Source organism: Bos indicus x Bos taurus, chromosome 6, assembly GCF_003369695.1.
Source record: "Bos indicus x Bos taurus breed Angus x Brahman F1 hybrid chromosome 6, Bos_hybrid_MaternalHap_v2.0, whole genome shotgun sequence".
Lineage (NCBI taxonomy): Eukaryota > Metazoa > Chordata > Mammalia > Artiodactyla > Bovidae > Bos > Bos indicus x Bos taurus.
The window spans coordinates 15,159,963-15,181,994 of NC_040081.1; the positions used below are offsets into that span (position 1 = coordinate 15,159,963).

Here is a 22,032-nt window from a genome sequence, read left to right on the forward strand (position 1 = left end):
ATTTGTCTTTCTCTGAATTCACTTCACTTCGTATGATAATCTCTAGGTCTGTCCACGTTGCTTCAAATGGCACTATTTTGTTCCTTTTATGGCTGAGTAGTATTCCATTGTATACACATACCACATGTTCTTTATCCATTCTTCTGTTGATGGACATTTAGATTGCTTCCGTGTCTTGGCTATTATAAACAGTGCTGATGAACACTGGGGTACATGTGTCTTTTCAAATTACAGTTTTCTCCAGATATATGCCCAGTAGTAGGATTGTTGGATCATCTGGTAGTTCTATGTTTGGTTTAAGAAAACTTCATACTGTTCTCCATAGTATTTGTACCAATTTATGTTCCCACCAAGAGCATAAGAGCATTCCCATTTCTCCATACCCTCTCCAGCATTTATTGTTTGTAGGGTTTTTGCTGCTTGTCATTCTGACCAGTGTGAAGTGATACCTCACTGTAGTTTTGACTTGCATTTCTCTGATATTTAGTAATGTTGAGCATCTCTTTATGTGCTAGAAGAGTCTCATTATGTAAAGTTAAAGGTTTGAGGATTCCCTGGTGGCTCAGACGGTAAAGTGTCTGCCCGCAATGTGGGAGACCCAGGTTCTATCCCCGGGTCGGGATGATCCCCTGGAGAAGGAAATGGCAACCCACTCCAGTATTCTTGCCTAGAAAATTCCATGAATGGAGGAGTCTGGTGGGCTATAGTCCATAGGGTTGCAAAGAGTCGGACATGACTGAGCAACTTTTCACTCACTCACTCTTTTTGTTGTTATTGTTTTTAAAGCTTAATGTGTTGAAAATGTCCAAGAAATTTGATATGCCATATTTATGAATTTTAATTTGTTATGTCCATAAAATGTATAGAAAAGTATTTTTAATTAGATTTATAAATCTGTGTCTTTAGGTGTTTATATTTGAAATTGTAAATGGAATTTAATAACATTTTCAGTAGTATTGGGGGCTTCTCTGATAGCACAATTGGTAAAGAGTCTGCCTGCAATGCAGGAGACCTGGGTTGGGAAGGTCCCCTGGAGAAGGGAAAGGCTACCCACTCCAGAATTCTGGCCTGAAGAATTCCATGGACTGTATTCTCCATGGGGTCGCAAAGAGCAGGACACAACTGAGGGACTCTCACTTTCACTTCACTAAGTAGTGTTGTTTAGAAGTTTCTTATAAATGAAATATACAAAATAATTTGATTGATTGAGTTTGTAATTGTTAAAATGTTCAGGAGAATTTCATTTATACATTGTAAATAAAGACATCCTCAATCAAAAACTAGGGAAACTGCTATTGAAAAGTCTCCTCTACTCTACCCACAGGCCAGCACCTCTCTCAGAAGCACCCCCTTCTAAATACTTCTGGTTTTGGTTCTTCGGATGTCTAATCCCGTAACTGTAAATACCTCTATATTTTTTAGGTAGTATTTATTAACTCACCCACGAAAGAGGGTGATTTAATTCACTTTCACTGCTTTCTTTTTCATTCTCCCTTTAACAGTCAAATTTTAATAAAGCAAAATTGTTATTGTTATTAGACTGTGTATAAGTTACAGTTGTTCCTTTAGATAATATACTCATACTGCCGTTTCTTGTTTTATAAATTTTAGAATTGCTACTCTCTCCTAACTATAGAATAAGGTTCTCTTGTGCAGTGCTGGTAAATGCTCAATAACTGGTTCTCAGGGTGGAGTGGAAGGTGGGATGTATTATTTGCTGATTTCTATTAACTCACATCATGACCAATTTCAGGCTACTGGAATGACATCTCTGAGTTGGGATTAAAACCAGCTTCAGTCCACCACTGAATCAGTATCCCAACATTCTTCTACCCTTTCTTCCTTTTCCACCTCCTTTCTTCTGTCAACTATTTTTTTTTCTTGTTACAGTGTTAAAACTGTACAATCTAACCTGCCACCAGAACAGAATTTTAACATGTTATCCATTGGTTGATTATAAAAACTAAAAGACAATAAATAACATATATGGAGTTAAGCTGTATACCTATTGTTGGCCAAGAAGTGTGTTGAGTTATATTTCCTTTTCTATGGTTTGATTTCATGGCCCTTGAGTCACTTAAGTAAAAATTTCCCCTAAGAGTAAAATAGACTCCTTGTTGGGTTTCCCTGGTAGCTCAGTGGTAAAGAATCCACCTGTCAGTGCAGGAGACTCCTTTTCCTTATACTTTATCAGTGGCATAAAATCATTCTACCTACTTCTTTTTTTTTTTTTTTTGGATCACAATTTTTACATACGGCCTTGATTTTTTTTTTTCTAATTTTTCTTCTTTATGGTTGACCACACTGATAAGCCTTCACCAACTCCTCAATTTTGCCATCCTCCCAATCATACTGTCTTTTTTCCTGCAGATCACCTAACTCAGCTCCAGTCCTCCTGCTCTTAGGGCACTGTGAGCCCACTGGATGGGTGCTGGTCTGCATTTTCTTTCATGGATCTCCTAGGACAGATACACTGTTTCCTGGTTCCTGTGTCTTCCTCTTTTTTTATATATTCCTATTTTTTCTCTCCCTGCTCCAGTTCACCTGGAGTGTAGCCTTAGTAACTTTCTAAGTGCTGTGTGGAAAGCATTTTCTGGGGCTGCATGTCAGAAAATGTCTTCACTATGCTGTTACATTTGGTTTAGGGACTGGGTAGAGAATCGGAGGTTGAAAATATTTTTTGCATCTACATTTCAAATGTCTGCTTTATTTTCTTCTTGTGTTCAGAGTTGTTGTGAAGAATTCTAATGTCACAGTAACTCATGTACCCTTATTCTCTGAAATTTCATGAGGCTGTAGCTAAGAATGTTTTGGTTTTTATCATTTTGTACTATGGACTCAATGGGGCTTTTTAATCAGAATCCTTGTGTCTTTTATTATTTCTTTGATATAATATGCCCATTAAGTTTCTCTGTTTTCCTTTTTTGAGAGACTTCTATTAGTTGGTGCTAGGGTTTTTTCATATTTATCTTCTCTTTCACATTTGCCAGTTCTGTGTATGCTTGTCCTGTACTTTTAGAGAATTCTCCAAATTTATTTCGAATTGGCCTATTAATTTCTTTGACAACTGAAATTTTAATCTTTCATAGCTCTTTTATATTTTTAGTTTGTCCTTTCAAAAACAATCTGCTCTTAGTTAATGTGTATAAGAGCTTTGATCTCAATATATTTCATAAATTTTTTATTTCAATTATGTCTCTTATTGAGATGGGTTTATTGTTTATCCATGTGAGATTTTAACTTTTATGTTTTTTAGATTTTTTTCATGCATCTTGTTATCTTTGATTGTTCATTCATGTTTAAGAAAGAAGGACTAAATTGATTATTCTTGGTGTCTTGTATGTAACCCCTCTACTGTTGAGAAGAGAGGTGTATTTTTGAGACAGACTTTTCCGCTGAACAGGAAGTCTGACTAGAGGCTCTGTGTATGTATGAGTGGAGCTGGCAGCTCCAGCCCATTCATCCTACAAATGCCACAAGGAGGAAAGCTTTACTCTGAGTGTACCCACCAAATGGAAATTCTTAGCTTTCCTCCACTGTTTTAGTCAATTTGTTCAGGGGAAAAAAAAAGCCCTCTGGGTTTTGCTGGGTCATTGCCAGACTTTTGAGAGCTCTGTGCAGAGGAAAGAAGGGCAGTCAGTGAAGGGAAAGTGGAGGGAGAGGGGTCTGGCTAATGCAATGGTCCCGAGTGCAGACTTCAAGTTAACTTCCCTTCTTTCAACCTCGCTTTCACTCCTGCCGTCCACTCAGTGCTGACACTGAGCCCAGGCCCATCTAGGGTAGGGGAAGTCAGCTTCCACCTCTGCTCAAGCCTCTTTTCATCTGGCTGCACCTTCTCAGTTTGTTTTCTGTCTATATTCCTCCCTCTACTTTTCTTCATCTAGGAACTTCAGAGTTCCTCTCTGTTTTCTTTACTTCTCTATTTCTTTTAGTACTTCTATTTCCTTTTTCAGTCATTTCCGGGAAGAATAAGACTTGCATGCACATGCTCAGTCCACCATTTTGAACCAGAGATGACTGAGCTATTTCTAAATGTCTATTTCCATAAAGACACTGTGCTTATGAATCAGGTACCAAAGAACAAGTTCTAAATGAATTGCTGGTATTTCCATCAAATTTCTGCTTCCCCTGAAGTGCATTGTAGAGTCTTACCCAAAAGCTGAATGTGGCTCAGAAGCATTAGCTCTCGGGTCCAATAGAAAGCGTTTCTGTGTGATGTTCTTCATATTGTCCACGTTAAGTACAGGGTAACCCATCTGATTGGTCCAGGTGTCCATTACTTCTTTCACTGGGAGATTACTTGCCTAAGATTAAAAAAAAAAAAAAAAAATAGAGAACAATCAATCCACAAATAAGGGGAAATAAAAGGATAGAATAATCAGATAAAGAAATGATTGATAAATCATTTGTTAATCAAAGAAATTTTTGAGGATATACTTCTCATTACCTCTTCAAGTGCTGCCCAGAAATCTGAAGTTTTGGCATTCTCAAATTTGTGTTTTTTCAAGTAATTCTGCATGTGAAAGATAAATATTTCAGAAGTCAGTGTTTGCTTTTTCCATACCTTCACAACATGAGTGAACCTTTCAACAATCTCATTCTAATGTATAATATAGCAAGTATACCTGGAATGAAAATCGAATGATATTCTGTATGTAAAACATTTCATAACCTATAAAAACACTGTACAAATAATGATTTATTTGTAAAGCATAAGAAATACTTTTATTATTAATGAGATAATTTTTTTTTTTAGTCTAATGGAATTGTGAACAGGAGAGGGAAAGTTTAATTTGTTCAGGATATACAATGCAAGGTACTCAGCAGACAGTCAGCAGACTGTAACATTTTTGATCTGCTAGGGAAAAAAGACTCATGATTCTGTGATGTTCACTTATTAGTGTTAAACTGTCCACTACCAGCTGTATCCCTTACCTTTATTTACACCAGTAGTGTTTTCTCATCTCAGACACTAGACGGCCCCATCACTCATGAGTGGTTTAAGTGATATGCAAAGATAAAAACTGGTAAGCTTGGCTGTAAGCCAGGGCTCTCAGCAAACTTCTTCCATAAAAAGCTGTAAAGATTTTAAGTGTTGTGAGCCATATAAGTCTCTGTCACAACTACTCAACTCTGCCTCCATAGCCCCAAAGCAGCCAAGATAATATGTAAGTGAGTAATCGTGGCTGTCTTCCAGTGAAGCATTTATGCACTGATATTTGAATTCCATGCAGTGTTCACATGTCATGAAATATGCTTCTTTTGATTTTTGCCAGTCATTTAAAAATGTAGAAATGATTTTCATTTGCAGACCTTACAAAAATGGGTGGTGGATTGGATTTGGCCCAGAAGCTGTATTAGTGGTTTGCAGATTTTTGTTCTAAAGAAATGAATATACAGTCTTTGGAATAATAATCATCATGATGATAATGGATAAATTGGGGAAATTACTCACTGTAAAGTGTAAGCCTTCATTTTTCAAATACTTTTACAATACAGATACAAAATATTTTTAACTAGAAGGTCCCCCTTTTGTCAGTTCTGGTCCCCAAAGCTCTCTGCATATGAGTTTTCAGGGATACTGTGATATCCCTAAAGAAAATTCCTAGTCTTCTAATCTCATAATTGGGCACTACTTGTGGTTCTCCAGGAAACCTTCCAAAATTCCTGCTGTAATTACTTCTGTTATGCTCTAGAATTGTCCTGTTTAAAATATGGATGTCTTTGATGGAAACAGAACCTTCTTAAGTGGTCTTTGAATCTTCAAAGAAAACAAACCAGTGGTTGACTTTGCACATAATCATTTTCACTCTAAGTTGCTCTAACTTTCAAGACGTGCTATTCCTAAGTCATGTTATCTTCTAAATTCCTTTTTTAGCCATGGAGAGATAATACAATATTACCAGGACTGCTCCAAGACACCTGGGAGAGGGTTGAAAACAGTTTGAAACGCTGCCTTCCTGTTTGTTCTTTTGGTTGGTTGCCTGCTCAGCACTGCCGCTGGAGGGCAGGCAAAGGAAGGGAGAGGAAATGAAAGGCACATCAGTTCAGTTCAGTCAGTTAAGTCGCTCAGTCATGTCCGACTCTTTGCGACCCCATGAATCGCAGCACACCAGGCCTCCCTGTCCATCACCAACTCCCAGAGTTCACTCAAACTCACGTCCATCGAGTCGGTGATGCCATCCAGCCATCTCATTCTCTGTCGTCCCCTTTTCCTCCTGCCCCCAATCCCTCCCAGCATCAGTCTTTTCCAATGAGTCAACTCTTCGCATGAGGTGGCCAAAGTACTGGAGTTTCAGCTTTAGCATCATTCCTTCCAAAGAAAGGCGCATGTTCCTTATCAAATTCGTTCCAGAGTTTTGTATAGATCATTCTTTCTTAGTAAAATAATTGGATCCTTGAAATGGTAATGAATATAATCGTAGCTACCTGTTGATGATTTTTAGTGAATAGTATCTTCTCAAAATTAATTTAGAGGAACTTCTTTGTATAGTCACAGTGTCTTGTGCTGAGAAACGTGCAATCTTGGGACTGAAAGGAACCTTAAATACTATTTTATACAACTCTCACATTTTGGGGGTGAAGGAAACTGGTGTCTAGAGAGGAGAAGAGATTTGCCTGAGATTACAGTGAAGAGACTTCTGAGTCCTGGATCAGTTTGTGTGGTTTTCATCACTGTTGTTACTGTTTTTTAAATTAGTTCCTTGCTTCTTCTGAGTGAGAGGATTACAGCTTATAGTATACTAAAAGTAACTAATTTTACCTAGATTAGTGCTTTTGACTATTCTATACTGACATTTTCTTCTTCACTTTGAATAATCACAATATAGTCATTCTAGTCAAAAGTTCATGATGACCTCGATCTCTCGATAATAGTCCCTCAGTTGTTACTGGTAAGAACAAAATGAAACAAACAGTGTTTCTACTACTAATATCTTAGGAAGGGAAAGGACATTTTCCAAGCCCTAGCCCTGTAAAGGATATCAAAAATAACTAGGTAATCCGTTTAACTTCTCTGTGAAACTTTGGCTAAATGACAGTTACAGACCCAATGTATGTAACAGACTGTATGTGAAATCGCTTTTTTTGAGTTTGTAATATTATCTATTCCTGAACGAGGAAAGTAAAAGGGGAATTGTCCTTAATTAATCACATATCTTAACATTCATCAGCCACATACCAGTGTAGTTTTTTCATAGTATTAAAAGTAATAAATCATACCTGACATCCTATTTGAAATTTCTCTCGTGTTATCCAGTTTTCAAGCATTCTCAGAATGGAAGCTCCCTATGATGTAAAAGAATGGTAAGTAAAACTAATATAGAATATATAAAAGAAACAAGTATCAGTGATCTCTATTGGGACCAGTATCTCATGACCATATTTGTGGGATAATGTCTTCAAGATGACTCTGCTAAATGGTTATCAATCTGTGATTCTAGGGTGAAAATACCATCTGGCATACCTCCATATCTATGCTTCTGAAATAACTAAAAGGCAGGAAGAAAAGGATACAAGGGCCATCCTTTCACGAACCTGAGGTTCAAATAATTATTGCACTTCACCACATGAACCAGTAGATGGGGCTTTCCTAATGAAAGAGAAACTTGGGAAAAAAGTATTAAGTCATCTTTGAACAAGGAAAGCATAAAATTCTGGATAAAATTCAGGATAAAATTCTGGCTGCTTCTTACGTATATTGGAATATTTGGGGAAATTATATTTAACAGAGGGGAATAAACAGTTGAGGGATTAATCAGGTCATATAGTTTAATATAGATTAGACATATAATTTCTAATATAGATTAGACATATAATTTACTGAAGCCCAGGTTGGTGCAGTGGTAAAGAATCTGCCTGCCAATGCAGGAGACACAAGAGACGCAAGTTTAACCCCTGGGTTGGGAAGATTCCCCGGAGAAGGAAATGGCAACCCACTCCAGTATTCTTGCTGGAAACATCCATGGATAGCAGAGCCTGGAGAGTCTATGGAATCGCAAAGAGTCGGACACAACTGAGCACTATCCACACACAAAGACACATGATTTAGAAATCCTTCTCTTCCAAAATGGTTTCTCTCACTTGGTTTTATTTAGTCTGAAGTATCTGATGAATACCTCTGCTCTCTACTTGCTTTTCATATGTTATAAGATTAACTCTAAAACACTTTATTGGTAGATTTAAACGGCTTCCTGGTGGCTTAGTAGTAAAGAATCCACCTGCCACTGCAGGAGACCCGGGTTCGTTCCCTGTGTTGGGAAGATCCCCTGGAGAAGGAAATGACATCCCACATCAATATTCTTGCCTGGGAAATCCCAGGGACAGAGGAGGCTGGCGGGCTATAGTCCATGGGGTTGTAAAGAGTCGGACACAACTTAGTGACTAAACAACAACAATAGCCAAAATAGATTTAAAAATCAATTTTCAAGTAGCTGACCAGAGAAACGTTGCTTCCTTATTTAAATTAGCAATTTTTACTGTAATTTATTAAAATATAAGTTATTTTTGTACCTAGTGGAAGGCTAAAGGCTTAGAAACATGTATTTATTTCTGACCTAATACCTTAAACCCATGGAATATCTGGGACTTAGGAAGAAGGTCATTTAATAAATATAAATGTCTCTCCATGAACTATTAGAATATACTATAAATAGATTCAAAGTTTTCATTTTAACTGAAAGATAAAAAGAATCATTGACAATGTAAAAGAAAAATGAATAAAGGAAGCCTAAAAATGCCATGAAAATATATGAGAGGGAAAGCCAAAAAATATGGTGCTGTACGCCTCAAATACTAATATATGGTATTTTTCACTCAAGCCAATTTTATCTACTATTCATTTTAATAATTATCATAGTTTGTCTTAAGTAAAACTTTGGGTATCTCCTAGAACAATAAAATGTATTAGTTTACAGAGGTTTTTGGACAACTTAGTATAGTTGGTAAACCATGAGAAGCTGAGGTAGAAAATTGACTAAAATATGCTGCATACAGCTGTGGAATATGTTTAGAGGAGAAGCTACAGGAGAAAAAGTTGAAAGAGAAAATGGGTAGCATGAAACTGCATCACTGTGGATTTTCAACACCTTTCATGGAATATTAATGGATAAAAATGCCCCATCTATGACATGCTAACAAAAGTCATTCATCTTTACATCTTATATGAAACTGGATGAAAGTAATTCCTTAAATGGACTTGGATTTAAATACTTACTGGAAGCACTCTACTAGAAAAGCTGTCCATGTATATGGCATTTCTCATTGACTACAGAAAAAGATTTATTGTCATTCAAATAATCAAATCAAATAATTTTAAGTTGGACGTTTAAAGTATAAATGTTCAGTTATCAGAATGAGAGCCATTTTAAGCAAAAGTGAAAAGAGAAACTTTAAAAAAAATCTGATTCAGAATTCTGTGACTATGACCAGCATTGATCATTTCCACTGAAAATTGCAAACTGTGGAATATTCAGCACTGGCATAAGCTCTACACTATTTCCCCAAACACATTAACATAATCTAACCATTCTTACCATTTTTAGGCATTTGCTAAGGAAAAAGCCATTAAACAGGAAGACATTCAAAACAGTGTCATATTTTCCCCACCTTACTATAGGAAATTCCATCAAAAACAGATGTTATTTCATCAGGAGTTGCTACAGTGACTACTATTGGGTGTGAAGACATCAAAGAATCATCCTCTTGCACAGGTAATACATCATCAAGTATCATCTGATCACGCTGAAATGACAATGAACCAAAGAAATATAGCACTTTATACTGGTTTATATATAAAAATATGTATGTAACACAGATTGACTCATGTTATTTAAAGGAAGCATTAGGTGTTCAAGTAATCATATTTTGCATTGATTTTTTTACACTGATTCCATTCCCTTCCCCTACATATAATTCCTTTGACTTTGCCCCTATATGGCTGGCCAAGAAGACACAAGCATTTATAAATTCTGTTTCTGCTATTTCTTTATGACTTTCAGACATGTGCCAAACTTTTCAGGCTCTGTTTCCATATCTGTGCAACAGGAATGATGGTATCACCTCACAAATTTGTCTGAGAAGTAAGGAAGAAGATTGATTTGCCAAAAATGGATGTTTTAGGGGTCTTTTCTGCCAACTAATCATTGGAATTTGGATGATTCATTGTTGAAGAAAATACTAACTTTTGCATTAGTTCTAATAGTTACCTTCTCATTCCAACCCTAGGTTTTCACAGCAAAATAGAGTGGTTGAGAAGTCTAGCCCTATAGTCAAGCTTTGTGGATTCAAAGCTCATTTTTCTCGACATGTAAGCTTAAGTAATTTCCCTCACTCATTAAATAGGAGTAATGATGGCAGCTACTTTTCAGAAATGTGCAGAGGATTTGATGAGACAATGCATGCAAGCATTTGACATGGTACCTGGCACAGAGTGAAATCTTAGCACATTAGCTGCTATTATCATTTTGATTCTTAGTTAGAATCTGAAATCTAGCTCTAATAAACCACGACTAATAAAAAATCAAAAGCTTTATTGGTCTTACTTAATCAAAAAATATTTCCAAAAGGGAGGATGCTATATTAGTGTACATTTTCCAAGGTTGTGAATTCCATTTATAATAGGCAGGATACTATCATCAAATGATGACTGTCAATCAAGGTAATTTGATTTAAATTTTGATTTTTGTGCCCCTAAAATGTTTTGGTAAGAAGAAAGAATCTTATTCTCAATGTCAGTAAATTTGACTCTAGTCTTGGTCGTGTTACCAATTGTCTATGTAATATTGCAAACTTATATTACTTCCTGGGCATCAGAGTTTTCACCTGTGAAATGAGGCTCCGCTGTTGTGGTACTTAGCAAGCTTTCTTACAATGCATCTTTGTTCATCTATCCCTTCCACCACCAGACCCTAAATTGGGAGTGTTTATAAGGGCAGGAAGTGTGTGTGTTTTATTTAGTTTTGGGTCCTCTATAGTGTTCATTGAATGAAGAATGAATGAATGGATGAAGAATGAATGAGTTGGATGATATGATTACATTTCATTTAAGAACTGAGTACTAAATTCTTCTAATATTTAATTGGTGTTTTTGAAACATTAAAAATTAAATGTTAAAATATTACATATTATGCATAATATAGCAATATTAAAATGTTATAATTTCTTATATCTTGATATACAGAGGGTTACTTTATAAAAAGTAAAGGAGAAAATAACTTTTAATTTATGTAGTTTAATTTCAACAAATTACAAAATCAGCATTTTTCAACATAAATGAATGGTCTTCAGCTAGGGGAATTTTGTCCCCTAGCTGACATATGAAAATATGTGGGGAAATTTTGGTTTTACAACTGGGATGGAGAGTTACTTGAATCTAGTAGATACAGGCCAGGGATGCTGCTAAATAGCCTACAATACACAGAACACCCTCACTACAAAGAAATATCTGGCCCTATAGTTCCAGATGAAAAATCCTGATGTAGATTAAATTTTAAGGAAGCAATTGTTGCAAATTAACTTTTTTAGTTTTTAAACCAGGTTATGCAAACTTAGACTTCAAGCATAAAACGGTCTTCTCATTCTGTCCAGGAGAGGGCAGTAGTCTACACAGTAGACAGCCTTGTGTAACTTCTTTCACATATCTACATGTTTATACTTTTATATATACAAACTGATAAGCATACGCTTCCCTGGTGGCTCAGATGGTAAAGCGTCTGCCTGCAATGTGGGAGACCCAGGTTTGATTCCTGGGTCGGGAAGATCCCCTGGAGATGCTTACACCATCTAAATACACTTGAAAACAGATATAGCTTTTCAGGAAAGCAGTATCTGTAGAGTTCATACAAGGCTCTGTAGGCGCTTTTAAGCCTACAAAATAGAGAACAATGTTCTTCTTTAATGGAAGAGAGAACGGACTCAGAGAGCGTATGTAACTTGCTCCAGGTCACATTCCCTGTAACACACCTTAAAATGACGCATCCAGGATTTAAGCCTGAGTCTAACTACTACGTTTATGTGCTTATCTCTTCGCCACATCATTTCAGCAAACTGTGTAAGGGAAGTCATTTTTAAAATTAGGCTTAGACGTTTTTCAAAGGGTTAGACCTACAGATACTTTCTTGAATACACAGTTCACATCGTTTAAGCTAGATATTTTTTCCTGCCTTGGCGTACGTTCTTGAATGACTCTACCAATGACATCCTAGGCTTGTGCTGTTCAGTTGCTCTCTAGTGCTTGGGTGTAGGCTCTGAGCATGGTATAGTCACGGGAGCCAGCTGGCTCCACCCCATCCTCCCAGTACAATTCCCAGTTCAGTACCGCACATGGTCCCTAACTCAGGGCCACTGTCATAGTCCAAAGTCTCCAGTCTGCTTGGCACGAGCATAATAGAGATTTGAAGTTTATGTGTTTCAAGCTCACCATTTGCCAGTCTTTTTCTGCATAGGCTACTCCCAGGTACTCAAAGAAGGAAGCAAATCCTTCATTTAGCCACAAGTCGTCCCACCATTCCATGGTCACAATATTTCCAAACCACTGCAATTATAAGCAATAAAGAGATAGTTAAATTCCCATGCCTGTGGTACAGAGGCTGAGAAATTTTCAATATAATAATTTGTTCATGTAAGTTTTGTAATGACACAGAAGTAGCAGACATCATACTCAGCATTTATTTCCTGCTTTATTTCTCCCTAGTTGATGCTAAGATTCTATACCTGATGCACAAGCTCATGGGCTATCACAGCAGCCACCCTCTGTTTGTTTGATGAGGCAGATTCATCAGGGTCATAAAGCAGGTTTGTTTCTCTGTAAGTGATGAGTCCCCAGTTCTCCATAGCCCCAGTGCCGAAATCTGGAATAGCAATTTTATCTATGGAAAAAGAGTCCAGTGAGAAATACATTCTTTCCATTTTGTTCATAACATTTCTTACCAAATTAAGTTCTTTAGATGAATGTTTTTTAACAGGCTAAAAATAATTTTTCAGAGTGAAAAACAATCATCTATTTGTATAAACTTTTTAGTCTTTAATGTGCTCAAAATTTCCATGGAACTTTTCCTGTTGACTCCAGAAATCAGTGTCTTTTATTTTTTAAGAATATGATTGGCATTGCTCTTTTCAAGTCCTCTATAATTTTATGTCTTCTGTTTCTTTCTGTATTTCATTTTTATTTGTTTTTTTCCCAAGCGTCTGTTTTGGAGGATATGCTGTAAGAAATAAATTGGTGAGAATTCCACTTTCCAGGTTATCAAGAGTGGTACAAGAGAAATAAACAGAAAAAGACTTTTAAATTAATGTGCTCAATATTTTATTAGATATTAAGCTGATTTTTGTGAAGTATTTCTCTTTCTGTCTCCTTCTCTGATAGTTGTGAAGCAATCAAAAGAAAGTGGGGAGGAGCTTTCACAAAGTTTTTCACAACCATAGCCATTCCCATGTAGAGAATTTGGCATTCCAATTGCTTTGCATTGGTAATTTATTAAAGTAAAGGCAGAAACAGAAAAAGAGAAAGTCAGTTGTTGGTGGTTGGTTTTTTTGTTATTGTCTTCATTTCATCCCTACAGTCATCTGTATGGGTGTTACATTTACAGTCTTTGCTGATACCGCCCAAACTTACTAATAAAGAGTTTCTGATTATAGCACTGTTTTTATTTTCAAAAGAAAACATGTTCCCCTATCCTTCATATTAGAAAAAATATTTATAGTAGGAGCACCAGTTCATTTTAACTGTTGGAGAATCTAGAATTAGTCTTGTACAATAATGGAAAGACTGGAAGTCCATAAGACTGACTTATGTATTTATCCCTATTATTTATTAACTCACTGATGGTAGAGAGGCAATGTAAGCTATTGGGATGGGTACTAATTTTGAAATCAACAAATCTAGGTTGTTCTTTCTGGCTCCACCATTATCAGTGTCTGTAGTTTAATCTTTATTTGGAAATAAAATACTGTACATTTATCAGGTAAGAAGAGAGAATAGACATTACTCTTGGAGGAATCCAGAATGAATCTTTCAGCATCCAGTAAATATTAGACAAAGAGTGTAGGCATATGATAAAAAGACTAACGAATAACCATTAACTCAGGATGCTAAAAGTGGAGGAAGTGAGTTAACTTAGATGAAAACAAAGGCAATATTAAAAATAAGAAAATTAAAAAATTGGTTCTCACCTAATTTAGGAAGAGAATAACTCATACCAAAGTAGTCTTCAAAATAGTCAAACACACTTTTAGTTATGTTTGCAGCATATTCAGCTGTGTGCTTTTGCTCTGGCTGGACATATATAGTGAGCTATTAAAAAACAGAAAAATTCAGTGAAAATTCTTCATTTGGTAAAACACAAAAACTATGATACATGACATAGTAGAAAGAAGGTGGGCTTCGGAGCCAGACAAGTCTAATTGAATCCACGTTCTGCATGGCCTTGGGCAAATCACTTCACATCTCTGAGACTCGGGTGTAAAGGAGAAGAATACTGCCTAACTCACTGAGTAATTTCATCAAGGACTGTAAATAACGTAAGACACAATGGTTGGCATAGTGTATGATATATTTGTAAAATATTATTACTTTTTTTCCACTTAGAGCATATATTGTCATCTTAATATTTATGTATCTATGTATCTCTGTGTAATTTGTCTTTGAGGAAATAAGGCATATGATTTTTCTTATCTAAAGAGGCCTTACATACATGTTTTCCATTTATGCTTTTCTTTGCCACCAAATTACCCTTTTGATATTTTAACTGCTCTTCTCCCAGAGTCCAAAATACAGTGATTCAAAATTTTCTTAAGAGGGAGGCATCTTGATAAGCTACATCTCTAAATACCCAGGATATTATTTTATGCCATGACATAATTTATAAATCAAACCAAAGATAGACTTTTTACTCCCCAGTTCTAAGCATGTATAACCCAGAGTAGCCAGCACAATATTGGAGGAGAAAAACAATATTGAAAAATTGAAACTATCTGACTTCAAGACTTACTGTAATGCTACAGTAATCAAGACAACGTGGTATTAACAAAACAATAGAAAAATAGATCAGTACAACACAATAGAGAGCCTAGAAATAGACCCACACAAAAATAGTCAGCTGTAGTTTGACAGAGGAGTAAAGGCAATACATCAGAGCACAGATAGTCTCCAAGAAATGATGCTGGAATAACTGAATATCCACATGGAAAAAAGTGAATCCGGACACAGCCCTTACGCCCTTCACAAATATTAACTTAAAATTGATTGCACACCTAAATATAAAACTTCTTAAAGATAACATACAAAGTCTATCAATAGATGATGTTGGATATGAAGGTGATTTCTTAGCTTCAACAGCAAAGGCATCATCTATGAAAGGAAAACTGATCAGCTAGGCTTCGTTAAAAGTTTTGCTCTGTGAAAGGCAGTGTCAAGAGAATGAGAAGACAAGGCATCGACCGGCAGGAAATATTTATGAAAGGTCCACCTGATAATTAATTATTATCCAAAATATACAAAGAACTCTTAAAGCTCAACAAGAAGAAAGCAAACAACCTGATTTTAAAAAATGGGCCAAAGGCCTTAATGGACACCTCGTCAGGGAAGACATACATATGGCAAGTAAGTATGTGAAAAGCTGATTCATATCATATTCATCAAGGAGATGCAAATTAAAATAACAATGAGATACCACTACAAACTTACGAAAAAGCCAAAATTCAAAACACCGACAGCACCAAATACTGATGCGGATGTGGAAGAATAGGAACTCCTATACGCTGCTGGTGAGAATGCAAAATAGTACAGCCGCTTTGGAAGACAGTTTTGGCAGTTTCTTATAAAATTAAACATACTTTTACCATATGGCCCAACAATTGTGCTCCTTTGTGTTTACGCAAAGGAGTTAAAATATACCTTGCACAAAAATGTTTATATCAGCATTGGTCATAATTGCCAAAACTTGGAAGCACCCAAGATGTCTCTCACGTACCACATAAACTGTGAACAATGGAATATTATACAGTGCTAAAAAGAAACTAACTATGAAACCATCACAGAAAAACAGTGAGGAACCTTAAATGCATATTTCTAAATGAAAGAAACCAATCTGAAAGGGCTACACACTGTATGATTCCAACTATATGACATTTTGGAAGAGTCAAAGCTATGGAGACAGTAAAGAGATCAGTGGTGGGCAGGCTGAGGGGTGAAGGGTGGAGAGATGAATAGGTAGAGCACAAATTTTTAAAGCAGTGAAAATACTCTGCATGATACAGTAATGTTGGATATTTGTTATTATACATTTGTCCAAATACATAGAATATACAACACCAAGAATGACCCGTAAGGTAAACTATGGACTTTGGGTATTATGATGGTTCGATATAGCTTCATCCTTGGTAGCAAATGTAGTGTTTGGAGGAGGCGTATTAATAATGAGGAAGGGTATGCATGTGTGGGAGCTGGTGGCGGGGGAGGTTATATAAAATCTTTGTACCTTCCTCTTCATTTAGTTGTAAACCTAAAACTGCTCTAAGAAAGCAGTCTTTTTAACAAAGTTTGTGAGGAATTCAAATGAACTGTATTTGTTGAACTTGAGGCCTGATTCTAAAACCTCAAATAAAGCAAAAGATGCAGTCATCTGGTAAGTTTAAGCCTGTCTACCTAACTAGAACTGGGGCCTCATCACTCTTTAATAAGGAAAAATGAAAAATTATGCCTACTCTTTTCCTTTTTTATTATTTCAAATGCATTGTTAGTTTTGCTCTTCTTTTAGGCTCACCCCTTTAGCCGTCTTTTCTTAGAAGTGAACAATAAGAAAGATCCAATAATTTAAGGGGTGAGTTTCTAAAATCATCTTAAATTACCAGTGGTTAGTGTTCTCCCAGATACTGGGTGATTAACATGCTTGCTTTATTTGCATAAAGTTGTATTCATCTTCATCTCCAAAGCCTACAAAGTTCACTCATTTATCATCCTTTCTTTTAAATTTCATTTTTATTTATTTTTAAGTTTTTGTTTTCCAGAAGAGGTGGTACATTTCCTTACTGCCACTGCCCTCCTGTTCTCTTTGTGAACAACGGCACGCGTTTTCCAAAATGTTAAGTAAAACCGAGGATCCCGTTGGTGGTCACTGAACAAAGCGAAGGTAATTGCCCCCTATGAAATCAAAACCATCATGTTCATATAGCATGACCATGTCATAAACTGAGATTCTCAGAATCCTTCACCGGTGAACTGATTAGTACGTCAGGACTTCCTCAGACTTTCTGTTCTCTTCTGTTAAAAAATTTCAGAAATGGTAGTTTCTCTTGACTCACTCTGCTGTCATCTACACACTCTGGACATTTATGTTCCCATAATATTTGGAGAGTGAAAGAGGGTTGAAAAAGAGGAAGAGGAGATAATAGGCAGGTCTCCCCGTTAGGTGGAGGAGTAGGGAGGAGAAAGGCTCTGTGGTTTTTCTGCCAGTATGTTCCTACTGCCCATGCTGGTAAATTGACTGTCTTCAATCAGAAGGCTTCTGAGACCCTCCTGGAACAGAACGGTAGCCCGTAAGGGTCATTCCAAGGCCAGCGAATTCACTAGCTTGAGCCCGTTAGGAATGGCAGCCCCATCTATGAAAGAAAGGCAGGCTTGTTGTGGAGCCCGCGATGAGTACTGGAAGTGTTTAGATGAGAACACAGAGGATGCTTCTAAGTGCAAGAAGTTAAGAAGCTCATTTGAATCAAGTTGTCCCCAACAGTGGATAAAATATTTTGATAAAAGAAGAGACTACTTAAAATTCAAAGAAAAATTTGAAGCAGGAGATTTCCAGCCTTCAAAAATGACTGCAAAGTCCTAGGCTGTTCCTGAACACTTCAGAAAGGTTGAAATTACTTTTTCTGGACATTCAAAAATACTTTGACTCTGGGACAATAGTAGTTTGAAAGATGGCAGACACCAAAACCTGTTTCATATATATGGTTCTTAATTTAAATGATCAAATAACAAGATTCCATTATTCAAAGTATGAAGAATTGAAATAAAATGATATGAAATATGCTTAATTTAGTAAATATATATTTTAAGAAAAAATTAAACGTAATTATAAAAAAAAAAGAAGCCTTCTGAGACAATGTAATCAGGTTTTCCTTCCTCTCCATATTTCTCTTGTCAGCAGCAACAGGAATGCAGTGTCCTTTAATAGAGTTGTGTTCATGTAAATCCAATAAAAATAAAAGTAACACCTTCTTTTGTTTCTGAGAAACTCAGTATCACAGAGAAGTATATTCTGTCTTTACAGTCTTGCCAGTCTGCAGATCACCCGTGATTGATGACCTTTATTTTGATGCGTCATCTTTTGTGACCACAGAGATATGGTCATATTTGATCAACTTTGATCAACTGAGATAAGCAGTTTGATCAACTGAGATAAGCAATCACAGAATATAAAGACATTAACCTTGTAAGAGTATTAGCCAGAGCATATCTGTGTGTCCTATCTGCTGTATATCACAAACATATTTTTATTTTAAAGAGTCCTTTCTGCAGGCTTTGGTAGGAGTAGCTAACTCCCCTCCACCATCTGCTAAGCCTCAGCACTTCTGTCATGACAAAGTTCAGTCAGTTACTCCCGAACTGTCATTGCTTTGTAATAAACTATTGTTCTAAGTTTACATGCTTGCTTCACTGAGAGGATTTTTTTTAAGCATGTGACTAGCCATATTGAAATAGCATGGGTGAGGAAGGAGATATGCATGTATATTCTTTCTTCTTAACTTCTAAAAAGTCACAATGCCTTTATTATTTAAAGATTTTATTAAAGGTTAAATATAAAGGTTTTATATTAGCTTAGTAACTATAACTATCTATGAAGTTTGTAAGTCTTCAAGAACCTACCTAACTTGAATGCATATATTTAGTTTTTAGATACTAAATCCTCTAAGTGGACTAAATTACTGAGATATACCACCGTTGGATACTATTGGTGTAGTAGTGTTAATCGCTCAGTCGTGTCCGATTCTTTGCAACCCCATGGACTGTAGCCCACCAGGCTCCTCTGTCCATGGGATTTCCCAGGCAAAAATACTGGAGTGGGTTGCCATTTCCTTCTCCAGGGATCTTCCCAACCCAGGGATCAAACCTGGATCTCCTGCATTGCAGGCAGATTCTTTACCATTTGATCTACAGGGAAGACCTGTTGGATACTATTAGGCATAACTCAAAGCACTGAATCTATTGAGCTAGCATCAGATGTAAAATCTATGCTTCCTGAAGCCTGGATGCAGTTGATTATTCTTTTGGGAGGTGTGCTTCATCTGTTTTATCAGTGTTGTTCTTGTTGCTTTTCTCTTATCACATGGGAAGCCTACCCAAGAAGGCTTTTAGAGGGGGCTTCCCTGGTGGCTCAGAGGTTAAAGTGTCTGCCTGGAATGCAGGAGGCCTGGGTTCAATCCCTGGGTTGGGAAGATTCCCTGGAGAAGGAAATGGCAACCCACTCCAGTATTCTTGCCTGGAGAATCCCATGGAGGGAGGAGCCTGGTGGGCTACAGTCCATGGGGTTGCAAAGAGTCAGACACAACTGACCGACTTCACGACACGACAGGAATTTGAGAGATGGACTTTGAGTCCACAAGAATTTATTCTAATTGGTTGCCGTTACTTCTTTTTTTTTTTTTAATTTTTTTTTACTTTTTTTACTTCTTTTATGTGTAATCATTATGGTTAATTATTAGTCTTACTGAGTACTTAAAAATTTCCAGGTAATGTGACACTTACCATGCACATCAATCCTATTAATCTGGCACTATTAATAATAATAATAATAATAAGTATAGTATTTCACATCAGTAATGATATCTTTACTCCAATGCTTTTATTAGCCCAGTTTGCACGATTACAGAATCCAACGAGTTTTGAAAATCCAAAGTTTTTTTTTTAATATGTTCTCAGCAAATTAATTTGGTGGTATCATCTGACCTGAACTGAGAGAAATTTTTTAAAAATAACTTATTTTACTACAAAAGTATTGCTGTAGAAATACTACTATTTGATTATAAGGAGCTGCCCCAAGATCCCACTGCAGTTACTCAATAATACTCAATATGTGTACATATTTCTGAAAATTTCACAAATCTGAAAATTTCTGAATTCCAACATACAACTAATCACAAAGATTTTAGATAAGGATTGTAAACGTCTATCTCAAATTTTAGAGTTTGAAGAGTTTTGAAAGTAAACTTCCAGTTGTATGTATGAGGAAAATGTATACACAAGAAAAATTATGACAAAACGGCCACTAAACTTCAGCACAAAGTTTGTTTTTTACTATATTGTACTGCTTCTTTTCTCTACTCCTAAGAATGACGCCTGACTTTCCCGAGTTACAAAATAGAGACAACAACAGTACGTAACTAATAGTTGATATGAGCGTTAAATAAGCTACTGCATAAGCAATACTTGACATGTAATAGTTTTTATGTGTTCCATCAAGAACATTAGTATCATCAGAGATAATACATTGAATGATTATCCCCTGTAATTTTCCTTGTCCGTACTTCCTTGTATGTGGGATATCCACACTGTGGTACCCACATTACCATTAGGAATACTAGGAGAATGAAGAGGGAAAAAATAAAATGTTAAGTTTTTGAAGTCCAGAATAGGCTTTTCACACCCACACAAATAAATCTGAAAGCCAAAACCTTTTGATTTGCAAGAGCCTGGTTGGAAAAGGCTTTAGCAATAAAAACAGAAGGCAAGAAAAAAAGTAAACCACAGAGTTTATGCTTTAACAATAGATCGGAAGGAGAGTGGAGGCAAGTCCAGAGGGCTGTGTGTCAATAAATGAGCACCCCAGGAGAGGGGTAGTAAGGTTGAAGGGGCAAGACTCTGGAAGGGTGTCTTAGAGTCTGAGATAAAGGCACCGAACTTGGAAAGACCATGTGAACAAAGAGGAATCAAACTGAACAGATGCTACTAGCCACTGCCACCTAGTCAGAAGTCCAGCCAGTGCCTGCCGGGTCCCCACCGCCACGCGTGAGCCCTGCAGCCGCTGGGCCTGGGACCGTGTTTTTGTTGTCCTTGTCTGCTGAGTGTCTTCTCTGGACAGAGGTGACCCAATATCCAAGTTTGCCCAGAAATGTCCCGGGATTCTAAGTCTGTTGTTTATCTATTTACACCTCTTACCCCAGCATAATTAATAACACCTCTATTATTTATATTCTATAAATAATAAAATATTTGGTCACTCTACCCATTGACAACAGCCTGCCTTTCCACTGCCAATCATCCGTCAGACTTAGCGCCTGTTCATCTCTTGAGGTTTTTCCATCTTATCTGAATTGTCCCAAATAGACACACTCCTTTATGTGGCCCATGACTCTTGCAGAGCCCCCTGTTTCTGTGTTTTCTGTTTTAGAAGGTGAGATCTTTGGCACCAAAGGGATGGTGTGATCAAAGACCTTAAAACGCAGTTGGGTGATGGTGGACAGTGGTGACCACCTATGTTTCACATGTCCATTGAGGCACAGATGTCTTAGCATAGTTCACTCCCTTTAGGACCTAGCATACTATTTGTGCACATAGTAGGTGCTCAATAAAGACTGACAAAATGTGGGGGAACCTCAGTTTTATTATCAATGCTGATGTAGCCAGGATGAGAAAGAGAAAAGAATTTGGTATTATTTTTAATTCTGTAAATGCATGTTTAAGTTAGTATTACTGGATGCCATCAATGTGTTTAATTTTATAACTTTGCATGTGTGCTAATTTGCTTCAGTCATGTCCAGCTCTTTGTGACCCTGTGGACTGTAGCCTGCCAGGTTCCTCTGTCCATGGGATTTTCCAGGCAAGAATACTGGAGTGGGTTGGTTGCCATGCCCTTCTCCAGGGGATCTTCCCAACCCAGGGATCTAAGCCATGTCTCTTAGTCACCTGCATTGGCAGGTGGGTTCTTTACCACTAGCACCACCCGGGAAGCATGTCCTTCTAAATATTCTTCCAGCAGTAGATAGAAATTTGGGGAGGAGGAATACTTAGTAGAAAGGAATTGTGATATTTTGGTTCTTTTC

At 36.8% G+C, this 22,032-nt stretch overlaps 1 protein-coding gene, 1 long non-coding RNA gene and 1 pseudogene across 11 annotated transcripts in view; 2 read left to right on the forward strand and 1 right to left on the reverse strand.

Moving 5' to 3' along the window:
* The window catches only part of LOC113894026, a 124,848-nt gene that overhangs the window by 70,944 nt on the left and 31,872 nt on the right, over positions 1-22,032 (forward strand). For 6 of the 10 annotated variants that reach the window (XR_003511443.1, XR_003511442.1, XR_003511441.1 and 3 more), the window contains exons 3-4: positions 9,617-9,710; positions 17,005-17,126. This is a non-coding gene — a long non-coding RNA (uncharacterized LOC113894026). Of the gene's footprint in view, positions 1-7,253; positions 7,306-9,616; positions 9,711-16,990; positions 17,127-22,032 lie in introns of those variants that run through there. The other 4 variants (XR_003511447.1, XR_003511444.1, XR_003511445.1 and 1 more) reach the window with 4 other exon arrangements.
* Positions 1-22,032, reverse strand: part of ENPEP (glutamyl aminopeptidase) — a 78,963-nt gene that overhangs the window by 36,804 nt on the left and 20,127 nt on the right. The window contains exons 4-10 of the mRNA XM_027543833.1: positions 14,170-14,290; positions 12,712-12,866; positions 12,419-12,532; positions 9,607-9,741; positions 7,222-7,287; positions 4,448-4,513; positions 4,153-4,304 (exon numbers count right to left, since the gene is read on the reverse strand). Coding sequence (XP_027399634.1) covers positions 4,153-4,304; positions 4,448-4,513; positions 7,222-7,287; positions 9,607-9,741; positions 12,419-12,532; positions 12,712-12,866; positions 14,170-14,290 — 809 coding nt within the window. The remainder of the gene's footprint in view (positions 1-4,152; positions 4,305-4,447; positions 4,514-7,221; positions 7,288-9,606; positions 9,742-12,418; positions 12,533-12,711; positions 12,867-14,169; positions 14,291-22,032) is intronic.
* Positions 17,525-17,932, forward strand: LOC113894025 (annotated as a pseudogene).